The sequence below is a fragment of the Ictalurus punctatus genome, chromosome 14 (assembly GCF_001660625.3).
Source record: "Ictalurus punctatus breed USDA103 chromosome 14, Coco_2.0, whole genome shotgun sequence".
NCBI classification, from domain to species: Eukaryota; Metazoa; Chordata; class Actinopteri; order Siluriformes; family Ictaluridae; genus Ictalurus; species Ictalurus punctatus.
The window spans coordinates 6,218,449-6,237,865 of record NC_030429.2 but is presented as its reverse complement, the minus strand read 5'-3'; the positions used below and the strand labels follow the sequence as shown (position 1 = coordinate 6,237,865).

General features: G+C 39.7%; 2 protein-coding genes across 4 annotated transcripts in view; both read right to left on the bottom strand.

Moving 5' to 3' along the window:
• stox2b (storkhead box 2b) overlaps positions 1–5,446 on the bottom strand; it is an 84,515-nt gene extending 79,069 nt beyond the window's left edge. For 2 of the 3 annotated variants that reach the window (XM_017485334.3, XM_017485335.3), the window contains exon 1: positions 4,547–5,446. In XM_017485334.3, coding sequence (XP_017340823.1) covers positions 4,547–4,874 — 328 coding nt within the window. In that variant the 5' untranslated portion in view covers positions 4,875–5,446. The remainder of the gene's footprint in view (positions 1–4,546) is intronic. The other variant, XM_053685957.1, reaches the window with a different exon arrangement.
• A 3,581-nt stretch (positions 5,447–9,027) lies between these two features.
• slc22a21 (solute carrier family 22 member 21) overlaps positions 9,028–19,417 on the bottom strand; it is a 28,184-nt gene continuing 17,794 nt past the window's right edge. Inside the window, exons 9-11 of the mRNA XM_053685956.1 lie at positions 17,903–18,085; positions 14,182–14,317; positions 9,028–9,776 (exon numbers count right to left, since the gene is read on the bottom strand). Coding sequence (XP_053541931.1) covers positions 9,707–9,776; positions 14,182–14,317; positions 17,903–18,085 — 389 coding nt within the window. The 3' untranslated portion in view covers positions 9,028–9,706. The remainder of the gene's footprint in view (positions 9,777–14,181; positions 14,318–17,902; positions 18,086–19,417) is intronic.

The window sequence follows — 19,417 nt, the reverse complement described above, 5'->3', positions numbered from 1 at the left end:
AAACCCCCGCAGCACGGGGAGAACATGCAAACTCCGCACACACAGTGCAGTGGCGGGAATCGAACCCCTGACACTGGAGGTGTGAGGCTGACCACTAAGCCACCGTGCGCCCCTGTAAGACTACTTGAATTGGCAAAATTGCAGTTACATGAAATTGTTTCACACGGTCTTTCACAGTGATGTTTCTTGAGAATGAAATGAGACCTTTTAGCTGTACTCATGAATCGAAGGGGGCTTTGGCTGAACGTGCGCAGTGATGACGTCACACGATGCGTCTCGGCCCAAGTCTGCGGTGATTTCGGAAAATTGCAAGCTTGCCCGAAATCCTGGAGGAACTAGCTTATACTTTAAGCAGAAAAACTCTGCTTAACCATTTTAGGATTCAAGACAGCATAGCGCTCCATCTTGTGAACGGTTACTCATGCTTTCAAACGCTTTTGAGCACTTTCGGTGCATACTTAAACTAGTTATTATGGCTGTATTACAGAACATACATCACTAAGTGCACATAGTGCCTTTACACTCAGATATTCGATATGTAGTATACAAATTAAGCTCAAATTATGTAAAAAGCTATAAAACTGTGGAACTGCAGTCAGAGATTACTAAGCAAACTTTTCTCTCTTTTTTTTTAGGTTGAATGACTTTTCCCCCCACTAAATGCCTGAATTCCTAAGAAAGAAGTAGAGCTATACGAAGAAACCTGTATTAAAATCTCAATCTCAATTTAAGCTTCAAAGCAACAAGATTCAAGAACAGTGAATGACATAAAACAGCACCTCTATTCCAGCTTATTTGTTGTGACCTATGAGCATAGATGTTGCACCACATACACGGCGAGTCTACAGAAGAAAAAAGGGGCAAAACAACATGGGGAAGCTGTGACTGAATTCTAAAATGCTCGCTTTTCGTGAGAACTATCCAATCTATCCAGAACAAACATCTAACAGTAGATTCTGAATATTAACTTCGCAAGCACTAAACGAACGATGACTAAACACACGAGGCGAACGAGGCATGGCTGAACGCGTCGTCTCGATCAAATCTTGCCAGTCACGCATTACGCATAGAACGTGTTTCTCAAGCCTCAAGTGTCTGGAGACGCTCTCGCCAGAAGAACAGAGACTAATGACCGGTTCCTTCCAGGATTGTGCGATCGCAGAAATGGACATAAAATATAAATATTTACATAACATACAATATTTATATGAAACTAAAATCTAAATATGTAGACAAAATATTCAGAGGAGCTCGCAATTTTTCGAAATGACTGCAGATTTTCCAGAAATTTATGCCAAGGCGTGTCATGTGACATCACAGCGCGCATTCAGACAGAGCTCTCTTCAATTCATGTGTGTCGAACATGAGAACAGTTTTATTTACCAGCAAACATTACTGTGAAAGTCCGTACGAAACACGTTTTTAGTTTAGTAGTTGTCCACAGAAAAAAAACGAAGAAAAAAAAGCCTTTTTGGCCGCAACAATCCCCAAAAAAATTAATTCTGTGAAATCCTGTACGGACTGAATGACTAATGACCATGACTCGTTATTTAACCAGCTGTTAATATCACTGGTTTCATTATTTTGAGTAGCAGGGCTCCCCCCCTCAGGATTTTGGGTACATCAGTACTAATGTGACACAAATCAGAAATTCAAGATGTGGCAAGCAATCATTCATAAACATTAGCTAAATAAATACCACCCTCTTCCTACAGAATATGAGAATTTAGTAAATATACATGTTCTTTAAAAAATTATTTAAAAAAAAAACTGATTTGATTAAAAACAAAATATTTGAGATTTGCTTTTTTCCCCAAGAACCGTCCAGCCAAGATCTCCATCCATCCATCCATCTTCTATACCGCTTACTCCTTTTCAGGGTCACGGGGAACCTGGAACCTATCCCAGGGAGCATCGGGCACGAGGCGGGGTACACCCTGGACAGGGTGCCAATCCATCGCAGGGCACAATCACATACACACTCACACACCAATTCATACACTACGGACACTTTAGACACGCCCAATCAGCCTACCATGCATGTCTTTGGACTGGGGGAGGAAACCGGAGTACCCGGAGGAAACCCCCGCAGCACGGGGAGAACATGCAAACTCCACACACACAGGGCCGCGGCGGGAATCGAAACCCCGACCCTGGAGGTGTGAGGCGAACGTGCTAACCACTAAGCCTGCCATTATGAGATATAGTCAAGAATACATAGTATACAAGATGGATAGACAGACAGACAGATAGATAGTGTAGTATCGGTCTATATTCTCTTTACAGCCAACCTGTAATGAAATGCTCTTTGACTTGTGTTGCTCACTCAAGTAACTAGCATTATCGATTTGTTGATGGAAAGAACAGCATTACTTAAAGTGCACTTAGAAAAAGAGTGCTTGGGGTTCACAGAGCCTGGAAAGGTAAACCACCGAACAAGTGTTTCAGCTGCCTCAATCGTATTTCAATCTTCTCCGTGCCCAAGAATCATTATTCAAAAGATAAACATCTGAATCTATATCCAATTTATACAGACCCAACCTAGAACATTTATAAAAAAAAAAAAAGAAAAAAAAAAAAGGCACCATTATGGAAAGAACAGGAGCTGGCATGATGCTGTTCTGTGACTGAGTTAATGTTTGTATTGCTTGGAAGTGCAGGACACCAGATAAGAAGATCGACATTTAGAAAACTCTATACAGCTATTGTTCAGAAACAATGGTAATTAAAGACCCTGGTGAGGTGCAGAAAGGTTGTTCAGTGCAAGTGTGTGCAATTCTCTCTCTTCAGGACGGACGTTCGGATTATTAAACCTTTCCTCCACCCTTTTTAAATAAAATTCTATTTCTTTTGTCTTACGACAACATGTGACTTGATCAATAGAAGAAAAACACATTCCCTTCATAGCCAGTACACCAAGATTGCTCAAGCAGGAGGATTTTAATCGCTTACTAATACTATATATATATATTCATCATCATGCCTAATCACTTTATCCTGGTCAGGATTGCGTTGTCTATCTTAGGAACACTGGATTGCGCAAGACAGGGACATACCCTGGATGGAACATCAGTCTATTACAGGGTCTCACACACAGACATTCACACACTCCTTCAAACCTAGAGGCAGTTCAAATGCGTCATTCCACCTACTGGAATGCATTCTGGAGGTGGGAGGAAACCGGAGAACCCGGAGGTAACCCAAACATACACAGGGAGAACATGTGAAAGTGATGATTCTAATGGTTTCCACTACAAACACCATTACAAGCCACCAACATTAAAACCATTACTAATATTGGTCCTTAATGGTATCCATTAGACATAACATGCCACCAATAGAAGGCAACAAAATACCACAGAGAACATAATAGTTTCCATTAAAACCAATACAATTCCCATTATAACCATTCAAACCATTCTAGGATGGTTTCTCTTGTTGTTGGGGTTTTTTTTCCAGCAGGGTGGTGCTGCAAAATAATAATGATCATCATCTTAGCTCTTACTGTGCAGCTTTTGAATTCAATCTCTTCCCTATCAATCCACCAGTCGGTCCCTCCAGGATTCTGTGATCGCAGAAATTAACGCAAAATCAAGCAAACTCCACAATATCCCGAGGAGCTTGCAATTTTTCAAAAATTACCGCAGATATTTCGCAGATTTGGGCAAAGACACGTCATGTGACGTCACCACAACACGCATTCAGCCAAAGCCCTCTCCGATTCACGTGCGTCCAACATGACTACAGCGAAAAGGTCTCATTTACCAACAAACATCACTGCGAAAGGCTGTGCAAAACAATTTCGTGCAAATTTTGCCAATTCAAGTCACGTTCTGCAAAAAAAGCACACCAGAAAAACCCTCTGCAAGTTGCATCACAAATTTTGAACTGCACAAATGCTTCTTAAGGCTAATTTTAATAAGAAGACTCAAAGGCATATTGCATTTGCTGACAATGAACACGCCCCCCACACCCCCAACCCTGTTACCTGCGGACCACGCCCCCCAACAACCCTGCTTACCTGCAGACCACGCCCCCGAAAAATCTGTTAACCTGCAGACCACACCCCCAACAACCCTGCTTACCTGCAGGCCACGCCGCTGAAAATCCTGTTTACCTGCAGACCACGCCCCCGAAAACCCTGTTTGCCTGCGGACCACGCCCCCGACAACCCTGTTTGCCTGCGGACCACGCCCCCAACAACCCTTCTTACCTGCGACCACGCCCCCAACCCAAAAACGGTGCTACTTGCAGACCACGCCCCCAAACGACAGCACACTTTAGGACCACGCCCCCTGGCAACAAACGAAAAATTTATTTGTGGTTTTGAGAAACTGAGAAATTGTTGTGCTACACAATAAAGCGTGTAAACAAAATGGTTGACAGAATACGGCTCACAAGGCTGCACGAGACGGCCTCATTTTCACACACACACACACACACACCACGAAGTGTCAGGGCACCTAAAATACACCCAGTGTAAGTGTGTAAGAATAAAGAAAGAAATAAAAACTGTATGCATGTAGGTGCACGGGATGTTCATTACCGAGGTATTTGATGTCGAAGCCGCGCGGCGCTTTGAGCGATCTCCGGGTCCAGGCCTCGCGCAGCGCCTCCAGATGCTCCTCTTTGCCCTGGATGAGCAGCACGTGCTCGTCCAGCCAGCCGAGGAAAAACGTCTCGGCGATAGCGTCGGCTACCATCTTGTTCCAGAAGTGCTCGGTGTTGAGCGCCTTGAACTCGGCGAACACCTCGTATCCGGTGTGGTGTCGCGGCGGCTCGGCGCTCTCCGTCACACCGCGCGAGTCCGCGGGCGCGCGCCGCGACAGCACGATGGCCAGCGAGTGCGGCGCGAGCTGCAGGAACGGCTCCATTCTCCGGGGCTGTGCGCTGATCACAACACATACATGGCTCGGATTTTAAGGCGACTGTTTTGTTTTTGTTGTTGTTATTTATTTATTTTTATTTTTTTTGTAAATTATTATTATTGTGATTATTTTCACGCCGTTACCGAACAAAGAGCGGGAGAAATAACGCTTAGTTCATCATATTTGCTCTGCAGGCGCTGAGACATGTTTCCGTAACGGTTAGACGTTTCTAAGGCGATGTCAGCTGCTTGCACCGAATCACCGGGGGAAACAGGCGAAATAAATCGTCGTGACGTGCTGTCGTTATTGCAGATAACGTTAGGGTTCCGTCGATGGCGTTTGATCTCATCCGTTTTCTCACCTTCAGCAGCATCATCCGCACGGACACCTTCAGCATGTCAACATTAATCACCGTGAAGGACGAGCGACACAATCGCCAGGGCGGAGAGCTGCTTCCAGACAAATAAATGCAAGATAGTCGAATGAGAAAGATTACAGTATTAATATATCTAGATCTGTTTTTTTGTTGTTGTTCCGACGAGACCACGGAACGCTCGCGCCGGTGCGTGCCTCTGCCTCCCTCCCGGTGAGTCACTTTTATCACCTAGGCGCGTGCGCCGAGCCAGCTGTTCAGCTCCACGCGCCCCCTGTCTGCAGCGCAAAGCCACTGCAACTCCTGCACTAAACACTGTGCATTAGAAGAAAAAAGAAAAGAGAAAAAAAAAGGGAGGGCGGGGGGTGCAAGCGCCCGTTTTCAGTGGTGCAGATTGTGGTACAAAAATAAAAGAAAGAAAGAAAGAAAGAAAGAAAGAAAGAAAGAAAGAAAGAAAGAAAAAGCAAGTGTTCGGGTTTTATTTTAGGCTTTAATATAGTGAATTGTTATTGTTGTTGTATATATCCCTAATGTTATTGACATTGCTATGCTTTAAAACCAGTACCAATGAACTGAAGAAATATTTCCATCTTCACTGAACTCTATCATTTGGTCTTCCAGAAAGCAGGTGATGCGACTTCCCTGGGTAAGTTTACTCAGAGTTAACGGATAACTTCATCTTTCGGTTCCAAAAACAGAGGTAACTTTCAGGGTTCTCAGGCTCCTCCTGGTCCAGAGCAGGTTATGTTCCAGCAACATTGTGTAGAACCATTCATACAGTATATGCCTTGCACTCAAACGGTTCCTACACAATTTTGTGAAGTTCCCTGGCTATAAACCATGGTGAACCATTGATGAAGATGGCAAGAAGAACCCCCGGTGAACCAAAGAGATTGCAGGGTGTTACAAGATGTGATCTGAGCGCATCGTTTATTAAATGACTAATGCACAAAGTGCTTTATGTGGAGTTATACGGCTCCTTTGCGGGAAGACAGAATGATATTTCAATATAATCGATATTATAAATGTCTGTAATACATACACAGACCAAATATTTTTTAATCAGGACAACCACAAACAAATTATTTACACTGCCAAGTGCCAACCTCTGTGTGGAGGTTGATGGAAACTCCTCTATATAGGAATTGCCAGAATCTTTAAGGGGACAATGACAAAGTTTTAATAATCACAAATTTAAATTATATATATATATATATATATATATATATATATATATATATATATATATATATATATATATATATACACATACATACACATATATACACACACATACATATACATTATATATACATGCATATACATTTTTTATATTTATATATATATATATATACACATTATATATATATACATTATATATATTATATATTATATATATATATATATATATAGCGCAATATATATGTTAAACCTCTGTGGGCCTCCCAGTATCTTCATTTTGTAATTCTGACACAGCAGTGGTAGTCTCTTCATCTTCATCCTACAGTGCAGTACTAATGATATTTGGTCTAACAAACAGTAATAATCATTTTCAACTGTGGCAGGACATGCTATTGCAGGAGGGTCAATTAATACAATGTGTCCATCAGCAACTGTAAGAAAATGAAATCATGTACATTCTCAAACAATATACAAGGACATAAGGAACAGCTAGTAGGGGAACTACAATTAAGATGACAGTACACACCATATGCAGTAAAAATCAAATAAACATGCGTGAAAATACACAAGTGAAACTTTGCCAATAAAGAGTTAATTTAAAATTCCTTTTATTGTAGTTATAGTGTTTATTGTCATCTTGATTGTTTAAGGATAAATCACTTAAAGACTGGAAAAACTGGAACTTAAAAAAAGGTCCTAAGTAAAGAGAGTGAAGTGAAGTTCTGGTGGTCCCCCACCCATTTTACAGGCCTCTGCCTTCTTCCTGTGGCTATATCTAACAGAAAGGACACTTTTCAAATATTTATTAACTTACAGTGGGGGAAATAAGTATTGAAAGAGGCAACATTAATTTCAGTAAATATATTTCTATGCACATGAAATTTTAACAAGACTTTGGTGTTAACTAAAGAAATCTGCACATATAAAGAAATCCAAACATTAAAGTCCATAAATGAAGTTATGTGTAATAAAGTGGAATGACACTGGAAAAAAGTATTGAACACGCTAAGTGAAATTAATTTAATACTTAGTGGAGAAGCATTTGTTTGTAACGACAGCTTCAAGACACTTCCTGTATGAAGAAATTAAGGGGCCACAGTATTCAGGTGTGATTTTGGTCCATTCTTCTGGATTCAAGTCAGGTGTTTGACTGGGCCATTCTAACACCTTTAGTTTTTTTTCTCTGAAACCATTTGAGAGTTTCCTTTGCTGTATGTTTTGGATCGTTGTCCTGCTGGAAGGTCCACCCACGTCTCATCTTCATCATCCTTAGGGATGGCAGCAGATTCTTCTCAAGAATCTCCCGGTAAAGGGCTCCATTCATCGTTCCTTCAATTATATGAAGTCTGCCAGTACCATGTGATGAAAAACAGCCCCACACCATGATGCTTCCATCTCCAAACTGCACTGTTGGTGTAGTGTTTTTAGGGTGATGTGCAGTGCCATTTCTTCTCCAAACATGGTGTGCAGTATGACAGACAAAAAGATCAATTTTGCTCTCATCTGACCAGACTACACTCACAGACTACACAGTATTTCATAGGCTTGACCAAATGAGTTGTAAAAAACTTTAAACAAGCTTCAACATGCCTTTTCTTTAGTAATGGAGTCTTGCGGGGTGAGCATGAGCAGTGGAGTGCATTTCCTATTGTTTTCTCTGTGACGATGGCACCTGCTGCCTCCAAGTGTTTCTGGAGCTCTTTCCGAGTGGTCCCTGGCTCTTGGTCTACTCTTCTGACTATTCTTCTGACTCCCTGGTCAGAAATCTTGCAAGGAGCTCCTGTGCGTGGACGGTTGATGACAGGGTGACCTTGCCTTGGAGAACTGCTTTTCTTGTCATTCCGCTTTATTGCATATAATTTTATTTATGGACTTTAATGCTGTGAATTCTTTATATGTGTGGATTTCCTGAGTGAATACTGATGTCTGGTGAAAATGTGAACAGCATCAGTGGAAATATATTTACTGAAAAAGAATGTTGACACGTTCAATACTTACTTCCCCCACTGTATGTATTAGGCAGCAAGTGAACAGTCAGTTCCCGAGGTTGATGTGTTGGAAGCAGGAAAAATGGGCAAGTGTAAGATTCTGAGACACTTTGACAAGGGCCAAATTGGTTTTAATGTTTTGACTGAGTGGTGTAGATTCACACAGTCATTCACAACTAGGGGTAATTTAGAGTGACCAGTCCACCTACCATCATTCTTATTTTATTTTATTTTGTGGGGTGGGAGGAAACTAGAGTATCAGGAATACACCCACATGGACATGGGGGAGAACATGCACAAGAACTCCACATGGACAGGAGCTGTGTAGAGACATCACTACCCACTGCACAGACATGCCTAGTGAATTTCAATTTACTGGGTTTGTTTTAATAATGAATTTCAAACAGCATATTAGCAGCAAGAATTAACTTTCAATGCTGCCAGTCATGATACAAGTTTGATGTTGATGCAAAAAACATTGTACTGATGTCTTTTTATCTTTGAAAGCCAGGGAGCCTTAGTCATGCTAGTCCATGTATACAGGCCTCCCCTACCTATATTAGCCTTGCAGCTCGACCACGAAACTAAAGGGAAAAAAAAATGGTCAGACATCATAACAAGTAATAAACTGTAAATTTACTTTTTATCAAAATGTTCCTTTAAGTATTTACAGCCACACAATAAATATACATCATTATCAGTATATCATTCTAAGTTCTTTTAATATTTACTACAAGAATATTAAGCTCTGGACACAGCCAGCTCGAGTATTCAATAGTCTTCTGGGTATATTATTGTCAACACAAACTCAACCCTGAAGTAGTTAAGCTCAGTGTTTATGAAGCTATCATACATAGATCTCCGGGTATGATGTTGATTGGAGGTTGTATATGGATATGGATTTGAAAACAGGATCATGTCTCATTAATTTGAAAGTAATGGATTCATTTGGAGCATTGATTAATTTCATCAATGTGTCTATGTAATCAGCACCAGCAAAATAAAGATCTATTCACATAAAAAAAAGTTCTTGATCATACTCTTTTGCTTAACACATTTGCTTAATTATAAATGAATACATTTAGAAATGTGCAAATCTGTGAATAAATCTCTAAAATAGCTGAAAAACCACAATCTGACAAATAAAAATGCTGATAAAATAAATAAAAAAATGTGATCACCAGATGATCAATGGTAGTGTAAACCTACTCAGTACAACATGAAATGTATATATGAAATATTTGTATAAAGGTCAAGTATCAGACAGTGCACATTACTACGTTGGGATTCTCAGATCACATCTTTGTTGCAAGACCTTCATGTGTTTTATCTGTTCTTCGACGATTTCTACACCAGCCACAGCACCTGGGGAAGAACAAACAGGTTTATAATCACAAACACTCACACATCACAGATTTTAAATTAATGCACTCGTTCCAATACATTATCTTTTCTATAGCAACAGCTTAGTCACTGGCATTGTATAGCAGATATTCCTCATAATCTAAACTTCATAAAAAACAGGATATTGACTACGTTTACATGGACAGCAATAATCTAATTATTGAGCTTACTCAGAGTAAGATAATAATGTGATTAAGGTGTTTACATGAGTCGCTTTTAAAATACTCCTGTCATGTTCCTGTTTTACATGTTATAGAACATAATTAGATTAACAGCCCGCATCATTACGTCACCGCGCCACGCCGTCCGACGTCCCTCCAGAATTTCACGTATCGACAAACAGTCCGTCTTCGTTATGGTACCGTATACAGTTTTGGGTGTTTTTATTTAATTTTTTTTATGAACGCTTTAAGTGTGGTTAATTATTTGTCATGCTGTACGTGCTAATAGACAACTGGTTGAAGTGGTGGGTGTGTCCCAAATCGCGTACTTACCGTCTATATAGTAGCCGAGATACATGTATTTTTCCCCACTACAGGCCTATAGTAGGCAAGTATGCAGTTTGGGACGCAGCCGAACTCTGTTGTTCGCTGTAAAACGTAAAACTGCTGTGTGTGATCATGTCCTGTCGCAAAATGCGGTGAAAACTCTCACACGACGCTCATAATGTGATTAAGGTGTTTACATGTCTGTAATACACGTCCATAATGCGACTAAAACAGGAATACTCCACCTGTCTTAATTAGATTATTGCTTACTTCGAGTATGACCTTAATTAGATTAAGGTAAGTAAAAATTGCTGTTTACATGGTAGTTTCTTAATCAGAGTATGGTCTTAATCGGATTAAAAATGGATTATTGTTGTTCACGTAAACGCACTGATTGTTGATATGCTGACGTTTTCTTTAAGGAGACATTTATTGAACATTTATGGAAGGAGTCTCCAGTTTTAGGGATAAAGATGCCATGGGAGAGTATTTAGGACGGAGAACTTTGCACATACAGTAGGGGAATTAAGTATTGAACGCGTCAACATTTATTTCAATAAGTGGCACACCACTAACTCCATCACATGACAAGCTGCGTTTTTAAAATCTTATTAACTGTTTATAGCTGCTATAATGTAAGTGATAACAGCATTTTATTTATATATGTATAGATAAAAATACTCCGCTCTCATGGATATCAAACAATTGCAAACAATACACAGGTTTTTTTTTTTTTTTTTTTTTAATCTTTGTTAAATATAGGTGTGCAGCAATTATTGGCACCCTTTTAGTCAATACTTTGTGCTACCTCTCTTTGCCAAGATAACAGCTCTGAGTCTTCTCCTATAATGCCTGATGAGGTTGGAGAATACATGGCAAGGGATCTGAGACCATTCCTGCATACAGAATCCCTCCAGATCCTTCACATTTTGAGGTCCACGCTGGTGGACTCTCCTCTTCAGTTCACCCCACAGGTTTTCTATGGGGTTCAGGTCAGGGGACTGGGATGGTCATGGCAGAACCTTGATTTTGTGGTCAGTAAACCAGTTTTGTGTTGATTTTGATATATGTTTTGGATAATTGTCCTGCTGAAAGATCCAACCACGGCCCATTTTAATCTTTCTGGCAGAGGCAGGCAGGTTTTCATTTATTATCTGCTGATATTTGATAAAGTCCATGATGCCATGTATCCTAACAAAATGTCCAGGTCCTCTGGTAGAAAAACAGCCCCAAAACATTAAAGAGCCACCACCATATTTAACCGTGGGCATGAGGTACTTTTCCATATGGCTACCTCTCTGTGTGCCAAAACCACCTCTGGTGTTTATTACCAAAAAGCTCTATTTTGGTTTCATCTGACCATAGAACCCGATCCCATTTGAAGTTCCAGTAGTGTCTGGCAAACTGAAGGCGCTCGAGTTTGTTTTAGGATGAGAGTCTAGAGGCTTTTTTCTTGAAACCCTTCCAAACAACTTGTGGTGATGTAGGTGACTTCAGATTGTAGTTTTGGAGACTTTCTGACCCCAAGACGTAACTAACTTCTGCAATTCTCCAGCTGTGATCCTTGGAGATTTTTTGGCCACTCGAACCATCCTCTTCACAGTGCGTTGAGACGATATAGATACACGTCCAATTCCAGGTTGATTCATAACATTTCCAGTTGACTAGAACTTCTTAATTATTACCCTGATGGTGGAAATGGGTATGTTCAATGCTTCTGCTATTTCCTTATAACCACTTCCCATTTTGTGAAGCTCAACAACCTTTTGCCGCACATCACACCTATATTCCTTGGTCTAACCTATTGTTATGAATGACTAAGGGAATTTTGGCCTATGTGTTACCTCATATTTATACCCCTGTGAAACAGGAAGTCATGGTTAAACAATTTCCTGTTCCTAATCACACAGGTGTACTAAAAATTTTAAATATCAATGGGAATATATTTTTCTCATATGAATTAATAGGGCTGCCAATAATTGTTGCACACCTATAGTTAACAAAGATTTTTTTGGATAAACCTGTGTTCTGTTTGCAGTTGTGTGATATCCTTGAGAGCAGAGTATTTTTGTGAATTGTCTGAACAAAAGATCAAAAGGTTAAACAATAAAGTCAAATTTTCACAGCTTTCTTTGTTCATATTTAGCAAGGGTGCCAATATTACTGGAGGGCACTGCATATATGGATAAAAGGTACAATGTGTCATTCTTTAATAAATAAAACATTACCATTGGCAAATTGGTGCGATATAAGACAAATAAAACTTTACTTCATCACACCACCCTGTCACTGATTTATATTTGATATTTTCCTGTTACATACAGTATGTAAGGAATAACACACTACAGACCCTTTGGTTTTATGATAAGAATCCACGGCAGATTATTTTCGTATATGCGCACGGTCTGGAGTCTGTTGGTTCCCAAACTTTTCCAGGGCAAGGCCCCCCAAATGGCATTAACATTTGACCGAGGCCCCCCTTTTGCAAGTTGTCTTTAAAACACATTAAACATACAGACTTCTGAATATATCCCCCCTTTTTTATTATTAATAATTACATCTTGCATCTTTACATTACATTAGATTAGGAATGGATTGTGTGTGTGTGTGTGGTTGTGTGAGAGTGAGAATGAGAAAATCATGTATTTATTTATTTTTCACACCAAATTGTTGCCGGGCACCCCCTGGCGGCCCCCACTTTGAAAACCACTGTGTTATATTAAGAATAACACGTGACAGTATGTGCCATTAAACAAAATAATGCAGGCACAACGCGCAAGTGGAGTGCCACTACCCCTGGAAGTATTATCCCGCTTATACCACAGCGATTTGTCAATGATTACAAAGTTTTATTTATTAACACTTTTTACCAGAGGCCAAAAAAAAAAAAAACAGAATTTGTGTGTATTTTGGGAGTGCCCATGTTCAACACTGATTGGATTTGTAATGTCACACTCCACAGTAGTGGTTAATGGCTCATATGAAAGTTGACACTCAGGGATTTTAAGAATTTGCAGTTTTTTTAAAAGTATTTATTTTCTTTTTTTGTTTTTTTTACCTAAAGTTTAAAAATGATATAATTTGATTGTGGCAGTTGTACACTTGCAGTACCACACAGATGTTAACCTGCATTTCATAGCACAGTCAAGCCAGCTGCGGTAGAAACCTGTGAGCACGTAACTGTCCATCGAAAAGGAAAAAGTCTGCTGTTCGTTGGTTTAAACACTGAGATGTCTTTGTGCGCTCCGAACATCGAGCACTATGCTACAGATCTGCTGTGAGTTCTGTAAAGTGTGAAAACGTTGAGCAGTAGTGTTTTTAAAGGCTTTTCAGTATTATTTTTTTCCAAGTTCATGCAGGCCAAATGAAACATGTTTGAGACATGTGCCACAACGCGTCCTACTGATTTGCTGATAATGAATTATTAACGGAAATGTGTGTATTTTGTATTGCGGTATTCAAGGCAACAATATTTTGTCTCATGCCTAACAATTATATCACGTTTTCCTATAACAGCACACCTTTATGGTGTGTTATTCCTTGCCTAATATACTAACATACCTAGAACTAAGCCAGAATCTATGTTTAGATTGTAAGCGAAGGGATTCTTCACACAAAAATGCTCATCTATATATACGTGTAAACATGAAGGGACCTAGTGGGAATCAGCTATCCTGATCTCGTTTGCCTGACATTTCTTTCCTTTGATATTTTTGTGTGAAGTTTAACTGGAGTTTAATTGGAGGTTTGATATGAATGAAAGTCTGGTACAGGACAGTTTTCTTGTCTTCTACAGGTAATAATTACAACTGAAGAAGTTACACCTAAGGCTGACTGTGTGACTGTGATGCACAGCAGTGTAGCAAACAGAGACATACCAGTTTAGACTCTGTACTTGCGAGAGGGCCTCGGGGAGGGGAATGCCTCGTGTCTCTGGCATCAGAATACTCAGCAGCCCGGCGATCACCGTCAGCACTCCCATCAGAACGTAAGGCAGAACCTGATCGTAATGACCTGCAAAAATAAAAAAATGTGAGCACTTTTAGTTTTGTTCATTTGCCAGATTATTTTAACTTTACACGACTTAAACATGAGGAAAAACTACATCCAGGAGATTTTAAGGAGCTAACAGTGATTAAAAAACCCCCTCAAAGGCTGAGTTTCCACCAAAATACACACCCACACAAACACATTCTATGTGTGGTTGTCTCTGATTTTCACCCTTGTCCCTTGTACACAGAGATTTCTCCAGATTCTCAGAATCTTTTGATGATTATTATGTCTTATTATGTCATATCTTTATATGATTATTACTATAGATGATGAGATATTCATAGTCTTTGAAATTTTACATTGAGGAACATTATTCTGAAATTGTTCCACAAATTGTACACACAGTTTTTCGGAGATTGGTGAACGTCTGTCCATCTTTACTTCTGAAAGACTCTGCCTCTCTAAGACTCTTTTTATACCCAATCATGTTACTGACCTGTTCCCAATTAACCTCCAGCTGTTTCTTTTTAGCAACACTTACTTTTCCAGCCTTTTGTTGCCCTGTCCCAACTTTTTTGTGACGTGTTGCATCCATCAAATTCAAAATGACCTAATTTTTTTTTCTTAAAAATGGTACTTTTACTCAGTTTAAACATTTGATATGTTTTCTATGTTCTATTGTGAATAACATACGGGTTTATGAGATTTGCAAATTGTTGCATTCTGCTTTTATTTACATTTATTTACATTTTACACAGCGTCCCAACTTTTTTGGAATTGGGGTTGTAAATGTAAACCACTTGTTTCAATGGGAATGTATTGATCGGATTTGGGAGGAATATTGCTGGAAGAATATAAGTACGTTAATGCTGGAGAAACAAACGCACACCACTATCATTGTTTTTGGTAATATAAATATATAAAAATACTATGTAAGTGTGTTAAAGCATTATGTGTTTAAATTCAGATTTCTTGTACTTAGGTGACACACCTCCATGTGTTAGAGGCAGCAAAGGATAAATACATGTTTACAATAATATTAGCCGCAAATAAATAATCAATCACAAGAAAATGGCTGCAGTGTGAGTCACCTACAGTTCCTGAAGGTGATTAACTCTATGTATAACATGGAGGAAAATAACACTATCTCCTAAAATTACAAGTAGAAATATTTCAATCGCTAAAGAATTGGGCGAATATGGATTGAGTTCATGACTGTAAATCGGTCAGAACATTTCCTACTTTGCAAATGAAAAATACATTTTATGAATTGTTCTGTATATCTGCCCTTATAAAGATTTTGCGCACGGTGGCTTAGTGGTTAGCACATTTGCCTCACACCTCTAGGGTCATCAGTTCGATTCCCACCGTGGCCCTGTGTGTGTGTGGAGTTTGCATGTTTTCCCCATGCTATTGGGGTTCCTCTGGGTACTCCGGTTTCCTCCCCCAGTCTAAAGACATGCATGGTAGGCTGATTGGTGAGTCCAAAGTGTCCATAGTGTATGAATGGGTGTGTGAATGTGTATGTGATTGTGCCCTGCGATGGACTGGCACCCTGTCCAGGGTGTACCCCGCCTTGTGCCCAATGCTCCCTGGGATATGCTCCAGTTTCCCCGTGACCCTGAAGAAGGATAAGCGGTATAGAAGATGGATGGATGGAAATGCTATACAGTATTTTTTTTCCTTCTTTCATCTCTAGGCTGACATTTTAAAATGTTGAAATGTATAGTCCATGGACATGTGTTGTAATTTGTTAAGCCAATAAAAACTTTGATGAAAGAAAGAAAGAAAGAAAGAAAGAAAGAAACAATACCTGTTTGGGCAAATAACTGAATTTTAAGTAACTGTAATCCAGTGTGTGCCGTGCAGCTAGTGTTTCTGGGATTGGCTCTGGATCCAATGTGATAGGTTCAGGATAAAGCACTTACTGAAGATGAATGAAAGAATAAATGAATAAATGAATGAATGTAATCTAGTGTGTCGAAAGGCTGGACTGGTATTGTACGTTCTTGCATTTTGGTTGGCGCTGCCTTTGTTTGTTTTAAGTCAATCTAACAGTAACGACCATTTTTTTGTAGAGCAACTTGTATCTAACTAGTAACCCAGTTATAATTTAAATCATAACATAGGGGGAAAAAAAAGTCTGAGATTTCTCATACAACACGTTTAAAAAAATGTATAAACCAAGCATTAACCCTTTAATAATCATCCTTGAATTAAATTTGGTCTCAGTAATATGTCACTTCTAACATAAGCATCTGCCAAAATGATAATAAATACTATAGCTACGAATGCTCTAAGCAGCCAGGGCATTTTGAGCACATGACAACATACAGATACATTAACGGATGGACATGTAAATGATACACACTCCTAATGCATTACCTCATGAACCCTGATCCTCACAGTGAGTGCGCTGAATGTGAAATGTGCTTCCTTCTGTTCAAGAAAAGACATCTCAAATAACCACTAAGTGCTGTGTGTCAGGTTAGCTGAAATCTTAGACTTTTGTGTATTTAAATACCAAAGAGATTGAAACCCTTCATAGTTTTGACCTACACTGGGGTGTAACTATAAACTTACTACAGGTAAAATCTGCTCAGAGTGCTAACAAGAATGATTTTCAGTAGGATGTAAAGCTCAGTCATGGTTTTTATTAATTGGCTAAAACCTGAAACATCAAATGTCTGCGATGATTCCTCACAGCTCTTCCTCTATTATACTAGACTTAATCGGATAATCAGAGGGTTTTATATTCTGATTATAATTCAATTCATGTGAAACCAGGAAGTCTTGCTTAAAGACAGAGGGAAAAAATTGAAAAACGTCTAAAAACATTTGCATTTCTTTAATACAGCCATTTTTGATTGTCTGGATGGCAAATTTGCTGGATTGCCATCAGGAGTGGCTTGTGATCATAGTTTTTAGTAAGGCAAGATAACATTAATAAATACATAGCCTCAAACAAAAATGTTGTCAGCTTTGGTGGGAATTCGGTCACCGTGGTGCACACACATTTCTAATGTAAAGATATTATCCACTCCATAATCCCCCACTTCCCTCTCCCAAGATTTGCAACATATCTTACAAAAACAATGGTTCTGTACATTGTAGATACACTGTCTGCACTTACACTTTGCCTTTGTTTGTCAGAAATTAGATTACATTCAGATTATCGGCTATAAAACAAGATCTTGGTGACCAGTGATTATTTTACACTGGCCCAATTTAGTATAAAAAAAAACATAGCCATGTAACTCTTCTGTCCTCTGCTCCGCCCCTGAGCATGGGACACCATGATACCTGCTCCAGTAGACGTCTATTAACCGATAAAATTCAATTGAACCAAAAAAATGGAGCAGTGAGCACACTACCCCATGACTGCACATCTAGAAAAGCAAGCAAATTAACGGAACACTGGCTTATATCTGTCAGAAAGCACTATTTGATTAAATTGTTGGTTACTCACTAAAAGTCATTAGGATTTCTATGGTAAAATGTATGGAGTTATGAATGAGCACTCACCCACTGAAGCTCCACTGTAGCTCTGTCAGATAGAAAGGTAATATGTGTGCACGGCATGTACAGTATACGTAGGCTACTCACCGAAGTAAGGGAAAAACGGAGAGATAGTGCTGCCGATCTTTGAGCACATGCTGCAGATTCCCATCCCCATCCCGCGCACCACCGTGGGGAACTGCTCCGCCGTCGAGATGTAGAGGACGGCGAAAGCTGCCGTGACGCCGAGCTTCCCCAGCATGGCCAGCGCCACCGTCACGCTGCCGTAATCTAGTGTAAAGACAGCCCAAGTTGGAGTTTCACCTCCGTTAGTAATGCAGATATATTTATAGCACAACCTAGAATTTGATATTATGACAACGGAAACATGACACCTCCTACATAAATCAATCAGTACAGTTCACAGTTCTCCCAAATCGTGCATTTGAATTATTGCAGTACACTTTCATGGCCACTAGGAAAAGTGTGGACGTCAGGTTAGAAACTAGGTATGTTTTCAAGATAAAACTACCATTTCAAGATAAAATTTTTGCACATAAATGTTTTATAAATGAGACCCCTAGTGTGATGTTATAGGAAAATAACCAGTGAGGTTGGATAATCCTGATGCAAAGCAGTCCGTCTTTGATTATTTTCCTATAACAGCATTCCCCAAAGTGTTTTTTTCTGTACATAACACATTGCCTTCCACATCATGGATGAGAATCTAATAGACCGTTGGAAAGCTAAGAATCTTGTAATTGGACTGATATAAACCGTTTAAAGATACAATCCCAATGGCAGCTACAATGAACGTCTTTGTCAGACCACAAGCATACAAACACCAAACGGAGGCAACTCACCCTTGAAGCTTCATAGCACTCCACTGATCCATAACATCCCGACAAAAACAGTCTTGTTACACTGGCAAAGATCCAAACGATCCAATTATGCAAAAATATTTAGTCCAAAACACATTTTACATCAGTAAATCCCGATGCACTGCTGCTGAGTCATTCCAAATTACCTCAGAGGACCACCTCCTTAACCTCCTTATTTCTCCTTATGAGTGGGGCAGTGGTGGCTTGGTGGTTAAGGCTCTGGGTTACTGACGGGTAGGTTGGGGGTTCAAGCTCCAGCACTGCCAAGTTGCCACTGTTGGGCCCTTGAGCAAGGCCCTTAACCCTCTCTGTACAGGGGTGCTGTATCATAGCTGACCCTGCGCGCTGACCCCAACTTCCTAACATGCTGGGGTATGCAAAGAAAAGAATTTCACTGGGCATATGTATATGTGACCAATGAAGACGCATTACTCATTATTGTTTCAACTCGCGAGTGAAACTCCTTTATCGGTAGATTCCAAAATGGCCCCCGGGCTGTGACGTATTGAATGACACCTCATTTGAACCAATAGGAGCTTCCATGTCCTGTCTATATGTTCCAAAATCCAATGAGAGTCTTTTCTCAAGAGTAGCTTCTTCCCCCAAAGGTTTCAATTATGAATATACATACAGTATCTCACAAAAGTGAGTACACCCCTCACATTTTTGTAAATATTTGATTATATCTTTTCATGTGACAACACTGAAGAAATGACACTTTGCTACAATGTAAAGTAGTGAG